We start from the raw sequence: 12,250 nt of genomic DNA, 5'->3' as shown, positions 1-12,250 counted from the left end.
TGTTATTATTACAAACACTTTAATCTTATTATTACTACAAACTCTTTGATCTTGTTATTACTACAAACTCTTTGATCTTGTTATTATTACAAACTCTTTGATCTTGTTATTACTACAAACTCTTTGATCTTGTTATTACTACAAACTCTTTGATCTTGTTATTACTACAAACTCTTTGATCTTGTTATTACTACAAACTATTTGATCTTGTTATTACTACAAACTCTTTGATCTTATTATTACAAACACTTTAATCTTATTATTACTACAAACGTTGATCTTGTTATTACTACAAACTATTTGATCTTGTTATTGCTACAAACTCTTTAATCTTATTATTACTACAAACGTTGATCTTGTTATTACTACAAACTCTTTGATCTTGTTATTATTAGAAACTCTTTGATCTTATTATTACTACAAACTCTTTGATCTTGTTATTATTACAAACACTTTAATCTTATTATTACTACAAACTCTTTGATCTTGTTATTATTACAAACACTTTAATCTTATTATTACTACAAACTCTTTGATCTTGTTATTATTACAAACACTTTAATCCTATTATTAGTACAAACTCTTTGATCTTGTTATTACTATAAACTCTTTGATCTTGTTATTATTAGAAATTCTTTGATCTTATTATTACTACAAACGTTGATCTTGTTATTACTACAAACTCTTTGATCTTGTTATTATTAGAAACCCTTTGATCTTATTATTACTACAAACTCTTTGATCTTGTTATTATTACAAACACTTTAATCTTATTATTAGTACAAACTCTTTGATCTTGTTATTACTATAAACTCTTTGATCTTGTTATTATTAGAAACTCTTTGATCTTATTATTACTACAAACTCTTTGATCTTGTTATTATTACAAACACTTTAATCTTATTATTACTACAAACTCTTTGATCTTGTTATTATTACAAACACTTTAATCTTATTATTACTACAAACTCTTTGATCTTGTTATTATTACAAACTCTTTAATCTTATTATTAGTACAAACTCTTTGATCTTGTTATTACTATAAACTCTTTGATCTTGTTATTATTAGAAACTCTTTGATCTTGTTATTATTACAAACACTTTAATCTTATTATTACTACAAACTCTTTGATCTTGTTATTACTACAAACTCTTTGATCTTGTTATTATTACAAACTCTTTGATCTTGTTATTACTACAAACTCTTTGATCTTGTTATTACTACAAACTCTTTGATCTTGTTATTATTACAAACTCTTTGATCTTGTTATTATTACAAACTCTTTGATCTTGTTATTACTACAAACTCTTTGATCTTGTTATTACTACAAACACTTTGATATTATCATTAGAAACTCTTTGATCGTGTTATTAGTTTTTGTGCTATTAAATGTTTAGCGGAGGTAAGAGTAGGGTGGGGAACACGCCGCACCCCTGGGTCCAGGTTCGGTTTTGTCCTCACGGTGTAAGTAATAGAAAACGGACTTCAGAGTTTCGGATTATTTCTTCTTCTTCCTGCACTGTGTTGTGGAGCACGTCTCACGTCTCGTTTAGCTCGAAGGCGAGTACAGAGGAAAGAACAGGCCTCTTTGACCCGGACCGGGGGCGCGTCTCCAGGCTGATTGTTTATTCTGTTGCAGAAATAGAGAAGTACGACGGCGACGAGCCGAGGAGAGACGGAGAGGTGAAGAAATATCTGGATGTGATCAGCAACAAAAACATCAAGCTGTCGGAGCGGATCCTGATCCCAGTGCAGCAGTACCCCAAGGTAACCTTCGCCTTAGATATAGCCGCTTTATTTTGGGATCTTCGTCACACATGCATGGAAAATAGTATTTCATATTTTTATAGCTTCATCCTGGTCTGCACTGAGATGTGTAATAACAAAAAATAACAAAAAATTAATAAAATATAAAGTCTGTAACCTACTATGGAGAAACAGGGGGCTCTGCGCTCCCTCTGCCTTTTATTATTATTATTATTATTATTACTATTATTATTAATGTTATTATTATTATTACTATTATTATTTTATTGTTATTATTATTATTATTATGATTATCATTACTATTATTATTATTATTATCATTATCATTATTAATAAACCTTTAATCTTCTTCTTTTTATTCTTCTTCTTATTATTATTATTAAGTTTTTAATCCTCATATTATTATTAAATCTTTAATCCTTTTATTATTATTATTATCATCATTATTATTATTATTAAATATTTAATGCTCTTATTATTATTGTTAATATTAATATTATTATTATTTTTATTAAACATTTAATCCTTTTATTATTATTATTAAATCTTTAATTCTCTAATTATTATTATTTTTTATTTTTAATATTTTTATTATTATTATTAAATCTTTAATTCTTTTATTATTTTTTTTTTTTATTATTAATTTTAAATCTTTTTATTGCAAAATCTTTAAACCTGTTATTGCTACAAAGTTTGTGATCCAGTTATTACTTCAAAATCCTCCTTTATTTATTTATTTATAATTCTTTTTGCCGCCTGGTTGTTTTTACACTCACTAGGAAATAACCGAGCTCTCTCTCTCTCACCCACGCTGCCAATTACTTGTGGCCGCGAGCTAAACAGGCAGGAAATCATTTTATCCGCTAACACTATCAATTCTGTGTCCTGTTACTGTTTGTGCATGACTGAAGAAGCTGTCGGACGGCGTCCCCCTTCACCCCTCGCCCCTGCACCCCCTCCTCGCCCCTGCACCCCCCCCGCCCGCGTGGCTCGGCGTCTCTGTGGTTTTATGTGTGGAGCTCGGTTATTTACACTCCGCCGCCGAGCTTTCCAGATCTATTATCGGCCCTAACGATCCAGGGGCCGAATAATTCACTTTTATAAACGTGTAAATAGAGACAGGAGACAGGGGGCGCCGCAGGAGGCCATTCATCTGCGCGGAGGACAACCATCACAAAGACATGATGGAGTTGTGATGTGAAATAGATAAAGCGTTTGATTTATTTGCATTTGGACTGTGTTACATATTTCATAATCACTCAAAAGAAATCACAACCCGAACCTTATAGCCACAAAGGAAACTACATGACCAAAAATATGTAAACACCCGTTTTTTTACAAAACTAAAACAGTTTATAAACATAGAACATAAAGGAGATGCACCTAACTTTGAGTGAAGTCCTTTCTTAATACAGTATGAAGACAAATTCCAACAGGCACCCTGCAAATCCAAAGGCTTTTAAAGGCACAAAGACAGAACCCAGGTTTTCGATCGGGATGTCCGGCAGCTCAGGTGTCCACATACTTTTGACTGTATGACAAACACATCGACCATTTCTTTTCACCTGCAGAGATCCGTATTGTGCACAGGGAGTCATGCACTGATCTCCATTATCCCCCGTCTCTGTGCAGCACCATCGATCAGCCAGCAGAGGGCGTAACTGCAGCACTTATGAGGAATCCCATCTGGCTTTTTATCCATCAGACTAAATAGCATGTCCCACAGCTTCAATGACCCAGGTTTGATTCTTGTGTCGATTGTATGTGGTCACCTGACCAGACTACAGAGGAAGAGTTGTATTAGCTCCACGGCTCGCTGACACGTGAGTGAATGTAATTACACCAGCGGCAGGTTTGGTGATAATGAACAGGCGTCGTGGTGGACGTGTACATTTCGGTTTGTGTTTGGTCCCTACGTTTAGGCGGTTATGACTGTGCCAATGAAATACGGCCTGTGCTGGTGTGTGGAAATCGGTAAGGGTGGCGCGCTGCTGCCTGCTGGTGCGGATGCCGACTGTGACAACATCTGAGATATCAAACAAAGGCCGAGCAAAGGGGCACCAACTGCTTCACTATATAGTAAAATGAACATATAGTCACCATGGCAACGACAGTACCAGGCTTTTACACGATGGATGGGTGCGTTTTTATTTATTTATTTATTTTAGTCCCCTGTGGTTCTTTCCCCCATAACGAAGGATGTCAGACCCCCCAAAAGGGAAAACATCAGACCCCATAAAGAGGACATCAGACACCATAAAGGAGGACATCAGACCCCCCCAAAAAGGAGGAACTTCAGACACTAAAAAGAAGGAACATCAGACCCCCCAACAAAGGACGTCAGACCTCCCCACAAAAGGATGACATCAGATCCCCCAAAAAAAGGATGACATCAGATCCCCCCAAAAAGTAGGACTTCAGACCCTAAAAAGGAGGATGTCAGACATTATAAAGGAGGACATCAGAACCCAAAAAGGAGAACGTCAGACCCCCCAAAAAAGGACGTCAGACCCCATAAAGGAGGACGTCAAACCCCCAAAAAGGAGAACATCAGACCCAAAAAAAAAGGATGTCAGACCCCATAAAGGAGAACATCTGACCATAAAAAGGGGAATCACGACCCCAAAAAGGAAGACGTCAGTCCCCCTATAAAGGAGGACGTCAGACCCCAAAATGAAAGTCCGACCCCAAAAAGAAGAACAACAGAACATCAGACCCCATAAACAAGGAGGTCAGACCCCATAAAGCAGGTCCTTACACAGCCTCGAAGACCCCGCCCACTTTTTAGTCTCGTCTTTCCCCACCCAGCAGACTAGCGGCCGATTTAATCTGCTGCACTGTCTGCACTGCCGATCGTGCTCACTAGGGGGCACCCAGCCAACCGGTAGCAGAGCTGAGATTGGAACTCAGATTCCCCTTTTCCACCGACGCGGCACGGAGCCCGTTCCGTTTCCCGAACTTGATTTTGAACCGGTTCCGCGTGTTTCCACCGGAAAAAAGAGGTTCCAGACAGAGAACCAGCGGGCCGATCTGGCACCACAGAATACTGGGTTTTTCAGCCCGAACCGTGACGTCACCTGTGGGCGTGTCATGTTGTACAGCATAGCGCGTTAGCAACAATGGTGTCCGCTGGTGTCTCGTATGGAGCTTAATGCTGCATTTTTATCTTTTAAAGTTCACCTGATTACATTTTGAGCCAGTTTGCCGCTGATATTTTCAAAGCGCCTTTAAAAAGATAAATTGTGTGATATAACGTGATAAAAGTGACCCGGACAGAACGAAACACGCTTAACGTGAGAAATAAAGCGTGAAGTGGCTTATTGTACTAAAACAATGAGCGATGAATTTGGGCAGTACAGAGCGCTTATAACCTGTACAGAGCTCTTATAACCTGTACAGAGACCCTTATAACCTGTGCAGAGCACTTATAACCTGTACAGAGACACTTATAACCTGTACAGAGCTCTTATAACCAGTACAGAGACCCTTATAACCTGTACAGAGACACTTATAACCTGTACAGAGACCCTTATAACCTGTACAGAGACCCTTGTAACCTGTACAGAGACACTTATAATTTGTACAGAGACCCTTATAACCTGTACAGAGAACCTGTACAGAGCACTTATAACCTGTACAGAGACACTTATAACCAGTACAGAGACACTTATAACCAGTACAGAGCTCTTATAACCAGTAATAACAGTGAGAAATGTAGTGTTTCTATGTTGTACTTTTAGTACATTCAGCCACTTTACACTTTATTTTTTACGTGAAGCTTTTTCGACTCTCCTGAGAACTCCGAGCTGCATAAACACCACACGTGAAGTAAATCCAGATAACACAGATACATGTTGTATTTTAGAGTGGATTTGATGGTTATTTCACACAGATGTTTGTTTGTGTCATGGAACTTTAATGATGTTTCACCGCTCAAGTCAAGCGCTGAGCAAATCGGCTATTTGTGCCGAGAGTCGCGGTGAAAGCGAAGCGCAAAATGCTTCTCACATCAGTGAACTACAGAAAACAACAACTGAGACAAACACGTCACGTCTTCTCATCAACGATAGCTGATCCATGCTTTTACATAAAAACCAACATCTGTAACAGCAGCACAAATGCTCGAACATAATCTACACGCTCCACCATCACATCACTTCTCTTTACTTTGGTTAAGCAACGCCCACCGTTGATGGCGCAGGCTAAGTTCTCAAAAACTGGTGGAAATGCGCGTCGGTTCTCTACAGAACACCAAGGTTCTAAGAAACCTGAACAGAACCGGTTCAAGAACCATGTTTCTTTTGGTGAAAAAGCCCTAAGAGAGTCCAGATCCCCTGGTAGCTTTTGTTTTGTCCCTACAGACGCGGCCTCGTCAGGTTTGTGTTATTGTGACCTTTACCTGAAGCTCCGTGTTTGGCTGTGATCCTCTCGCCGCCCCCCTCCGGAAATCCTGAGGTCCTGATGAGCCAGCGGTGCAGCATCGTGTTTAGCGGTGATAAGATTACAGAGAGAATCAAACAGGGTGTGGGATAAAAAAACAAAACAAAAACACACACCCCTTCCCCACGCCCCCGCCCGAGCCGCTCCCCTGTCCCCTTCTGGCATTTACACAGTAATAAAATCTTATTTTAATTAGAATCCAGAGAAGGGAACGAAGCGGCGGCACGGCTCTGTTTATATGAGCTTTAATTAATAATAATTAAAATATAATCAAATAAACAATGAGTTTCATTTACACACAGGAGCTCTCTCTCACACACACACACACACCATACACACACACACACACTCATACACACACACACACACACGCCATACACACACACACTCATATACACACACACACACATACTAATATACACACACACACACTCATATATACACACACACGCCATACACACACACACACTCATATACACACACACACACACATACTCATATACACACACACACACACACACTCATATATACACACACACACGCCATAAACACACACACACTCATATACACACACACACACACACACCATACACACACACACACACTCATATATACACACACACACGCCATACACACACACACACTCATATACACACACACTCATATACACACACACACTCATACACACACACACACACACTCATATACACACACACACACATACTAATATACACACACACACACCATACACACACACACACACTCATATATACACACACACGCCATACACACACACACACTCATATACACACACACACACATACTCATACACACACACACACTCATATATACACACACACGCCATACACACACACACACTCATATACACACACACACACACATACTTATACACACACACACACTCATATATACACACACACACGCCATAAACACACACACACTCATATACACACACACACACACCATACACACACACACATTCATACACACACACACACACTCATATACACACACACACTCATATACACACACACACACACACACACCATACACACACACACACTCATATATACACACACACGCCAAACACACACACACACTCATATACACACACACACACTCATATACACACACACACACACCATACACACACACACATTCATACACACACACACACACTCATATACACACACACACTCATATACACACACACACACACACCATACACACACACACACTCATATATACACACACACGCCAAACACACACACACACTCATATACACACACACACACTCATATACACACACACACTCATATACACACACACACACACACCATACACACACACACACACTCATATATACACACACACACGCCATACACACACTCATATACACACACACTCATATACACACACACACTCATACACACACACACACACTCATATACACACACACTCATATACACACACACACTCAGACAATGAAATACAAATCAAAACAAAACAACAAAATTACAGGAGAAAAAAACCTAAAAATTTATACATACAGGAAGAACCGCGAAGAGTAAAATTAAATAAAGTGGAAGCGCCAACATTCAGGACAAAGAGGAGGAACGTCAGAACCCCACATAAAGGAGGAACATCAGACCCCAAAAAGAACATCAGACCCCAAAAAGGAGGAACATCAGACCTCAAAAAGGAGAACATCAGACAAAAATAAAGATGACAGTTCAGCTTTTTCAGCTAGAAATGGAACCATTAAACACCACACACGTTTTTGTCACGCCCGTACGGCCCTGCAGGCACATATAACTGTAGCTGGCATGGCAGGCGGAACTCGTCATAAAGTCAGTGATAATAACGCCCGTTTATTTAGCGAGACAATGTGATTGGTCAATTTTACTGTCATCTGAATTTGGTCTCTGATTGAATTAAATTGCTTCAGTTGGACCAACAATCAGCGACAGCAGGGGGCGCCAAGGAGGCGTCTTTAATTTATTCGTTCGTGTTCTATCACAGATTGGCGGGTATGACTGTGTCACGACTGTGCTAATTAAATATGTCAGACCCTAAAAGAAGGACATCAGACCCCGAAACACTCGACTACTGTTATTTCTAACCTCCTGTTTTTAAGTCCCGCCTGTAAACGTGAATCATTTCAGGTAGAACGTGTACGTTTTGGTGTTTGTGTCCGGTCCCTACGTTTAGGCGGGTACGACTGTGCCGCGACTGTGCTGATGAAATACGGCCTGTGCTGGTGTGTGGAAATCAGGAACAGTTGTGTTCTGCTGATGCGGATGCCGACTGTGACAGCATCTGAGATATCAAACAAAGGCAGAGCAAAGGGGCACCAACTGTTCCGCTATATAGTAATATGAACATATGGTCACTATTTTAGGGTCTGATGTTCCTCCTTTTTGGGGTCTGATGTAGATTTATAGACGCCCATAACCTCAAGATCAGAGAACAAAGATGTGAGTAAAGACGTCTGGATTTAAACAGTAATAACTAAAGCGCTCGGCTGATTATTGGATGAATATTTTGTGTGTTAGTGTTAGCGTGTTAGTGTTAGCGTGTTTGTGTTAGCGTCGCTCTAAAAAAAGAAGCAGCGAACAGGATTTGATGGATCCGTCATATATTTTTGGCTCTCAGTGTTGGTGCAGATGTTGAGTAAACAAACACAGTAAGAGCGTCACCACATCAGGAAGCTAACGGCTTAAAGGACTCCTGATCGGACCAGCGAGTGTTTTTCACATTTATTCCAAAATGTCCCCCTTTTGCTGCCAAAACAGCCCTGACCCGTCAAGGCATGTACTCCACTAGACCCCTGAAGGTGTGCTGTGGTATCTGGCACCAAGATGTCAGCAGCAGATCCTTTAACTCCTGTAAGATGTGAGGTGGGGCCTCCATGGATCGGACTCATTTGTCCAGCACGTCCCACAGATGCTGGATTGGATTGAGATCTGGGGAATCTGGAGGCCGAGTCGACACCTCAAACTGGTCGTTGTGCTCCTCAAACCGTTCCTGAAGCATTTTAGCTTTGTGACAGGGAGCTTCATCCTGCCATCAGGGAAGCGTCTCCATGAGAGGGTGAACATGGTCTGTAACGATGCTCAGGTAGGAGCTACGTGTCAGAGTAACGTCCACGTGGATGGCAGGACCCGAGGTTTCCCAGCAGAACGTCGCCCAGAGCATCACACCGTCTCCGCCCGCTCGCCTTCTTCCCATAATGCATCCTGGTGCTGTGTGTTCCCCAGTTTGCTCTGTGGTCCAGTGCGCATTGTTGGTGCTTTTGGTGGTGGACAGGGGTCAGCATGGGCACCCTGACTGGTGTGCAGCTCTGCAGCTCCATACACAACAAACTGTGCTGCACCATCGGTCAGCCAGCAGAGGGCGTAACTGCAGCACCTTTAGTCGAACCAGCCAATCGTTGTCCGTATAGGCGCTCGGCCTCTAAGGGATCGAAAGGGATCAGCTTCGTTTGCTTTATCTGTTATGATTGTGTACGGTTGTGTGATTTTGGCTACAGCTAACCCCCAAGCCCCCCCGGCTATTCTTTTGTTGTTACCCCCCGCGTCCGTCCTACATCACCTGTCTCCGAGCCCGTGGTTCTCCCTCCCTCCAGCTTCTCACCGCCAGTGTCCGTCTGCATCTTCTCAGAGCTCATTTAGCCCTGAACCTCGACCCTTAATAAAACCCAGACTGCTCGTTTCGGGGTGGAGGAGAGACTCCAGACGTTCATTAGCTTAATGAAAACAGGCAGAGCCGCCGCCGACGCCGCCCAGCTAGCGCCTTCAGACCATCTGCTGTAGGGCTCGCGGCCAGCGGCGGTACGGCGGAGTTTCCATCGGTACAGAAGCGGAGGCGTTTCATAAAGGATGATAATGCTGGGTGTTATATACACATGATGTGACCAAAAGTATCCAGACACCTTACAATGTTCCAAAACCACGAGCATGTATAAGGCGACAACAGCCTGCACTCTTCTATGAGGGCTTTCCACGAGGTTTTGGGGTTTCGGACTGTGCCTATTTACCCGAAAGAACACTTACGAGGTCAGGCCACCACGTTCAAGCCAGAAGGTCTTGCAGTCAACATTCCAACTCATCCCGGTGGTTTTCTAACTATAGAATTCATGTGTTTCAGCCACAACTGCTGCTAACAGGTGTAATAAATCCATTATACTTTGCAGCAACAGTTGGAAGGTCCTTTCCTGTTTCAGCATGAGAGAGCACCCTAAAAAGGAGGAACATCAGACCCCAAAAACATGAACATCAGACCCCTAAAAGGAGGAACATCAGACCCAAAAAAGGAGAAACATCAGAACCCAAAAAGGAGAACATCACATCATAAAAAGGAGGAACATCAGACCCCAAAAAGGAGGAACATTAGACCTCAAAAAGGAGGAACATTAGACCCCAAAAAGGAGGAACATCAGACCCCATAAAAGAGGACATCAGACCCCAAAAAGGAGGAACATCAGACCCCAAAAAGGAGAACATTAGACCCCAAAAAGAAGAACATCAGACCCCAAAAAGAAGATCAGACCCCAAAAAAGAACATCAGACCCCAAAAAGGAGAACATCAGACCTCAAAAAGAAGAACATCAGACCCCAAAAAGGAGAACATCAGACCTCAAAAAGGAGGAACATCAGACCCCAAAAAGAACATCAGACCCCAAAAAGGAGGAACATCAGAACCCAAAAAGGAGGAACATCAAACCCCAATAAGAACATCAGACCCCAAAAAGAGGGAATCAGACCCCAAAAAGGAGAACATCAGACCCCAAAAAGAGTGAATCAGACCCCAAAAAGGAGAACATCAGACCCCCAAAAGAGGGAATCAGACCCCAAAAAGGAGAACATCAGACCCCAAAAAAGAGGGAATCAGACCCCAAAAAGGAGAACATCAGACCCCAAAAAAGAGGGAATCAGACCCCAAAAAGGAGAACATCAGACCCCAAAAAGAGGGAATCAGACCCCAAAAAGGAGAACATCAGACCCCCAAAAGAGGGAATCAGACCCCAAAAAGGAGAACATCAGACCCCCAAAAGAGGCAATCAGACCCCAAAAAGGAGAACATCAGACCCCCAAAAGAGGGAATCAGACCCCAAAAAGGAGAACATCAGACCCCAAAAAGGGGAGTCCTGACCTCAGCCCCACCCAACAGCTCTGGGATGAACCGGAACACCGACTAATCATTCAGCACCCAGTCGTACAAATTCTGCCATCTTTTGACTGAATGGGCACAAATTACAGTTATAGTACAAATTAATATCTCTGTGAGTGTGTGTGTGTGTGTGTGAGTGTGTGTGTGTGTGTGTGTGTGTGTGTGTGTGTTTAATTAGACTCAAATCCAAATAAAACTAAATATCTAAATCATCACTTATTATTGTATCTATCATTACTCACACTGTCCCAACTTTTCTGGAGCTGTTGTGAAGTTTGAATGACTTGAGTAGTGGAGGAGCTTCAGGCTGCTCCTCTAATTCATCATCCTGAACTGGACTGTCAAACGTTTCACTCGATTCTTTAATGCATCAGAGTTTTATTCAGCTGAGCTGAACTAACGAGGTACATTCATCATCCGCCGTGATTTTTAACTTTAATTAGCGTGTAGAAACGCGCTCTGTAATCTAAACTCAGTTTTACTGATGTTCCACAGCTGGAATAAAATAAAGTTCAATTATTTCCACACTGATGCTGCTGATGCTGACGGGAGTCTCCAGGCAGATCTAATGAGCTCAGAATTTAACAAGAGATCCACTCGATGTGACTCTCCGTGCACGATACGGATCTCTGTATAAACCTGGTGTAGGGGAAAAGCAGTGGTCGGTGCTGCACGTGTCGAAGGGGCATGTGTTAGTCTGGAGTGTATACCATTGGGGAACTAGATATGACTAAATTGGGGGAAATGAGCAAAAACTCGGATGTCGCGGCTTTTTTTTTTGTTCTTCACAGTGAAGTTTGGATGTTGAATATTTTTTAAAATCAGCTAAATTATAGCTACAATTTTACA

At 41.6% G+C, this 12,250-nt stretch overlaps 1 protein-coding gene across 1 annotated transcript in view; it reads left to right on the top strand.

Annotated features, from left to right (window-relative positions):
• The window catches only part of khdrbs2 (KH domain containing, RNA binding, signal transduction associated 2), a 63,634-nt gene that overhangs the window by 22,869 nt on the left and 28,515 nt on the right, over positions 1-12,250 (top strand). Inside the window, exon 2 of the mRNA XM_062995371.1 lies at positions 1,641-1,768. Within this exon, the coding sequence (XP_062851441.1) occupies positions 1,641-1,768 (128 nt within the window). The remainder of the gene's footprint in view (positions 1-1,640; positions 1,769-12,250) is intronic.

This window comes from Trichomycterus rosablanca, chromosome 5 (assembly GCF_030014385.1).
Source record: "Trichomycterus rosablanca isolate fTriRos1 chromosome 5, fTriRos1.hap1, whole genome shotgun sequence".
NCBI classification, from domain to species: Eukaryota; Metazoa; Chordata; class Actinopteri; order Siluriformes; family Trichomycteridae; genus Trichomycterus; species Trichomycterus rosablanca.
This window is presented reverse-complemented; position numbering and strand designations above follow the sequence as displayed.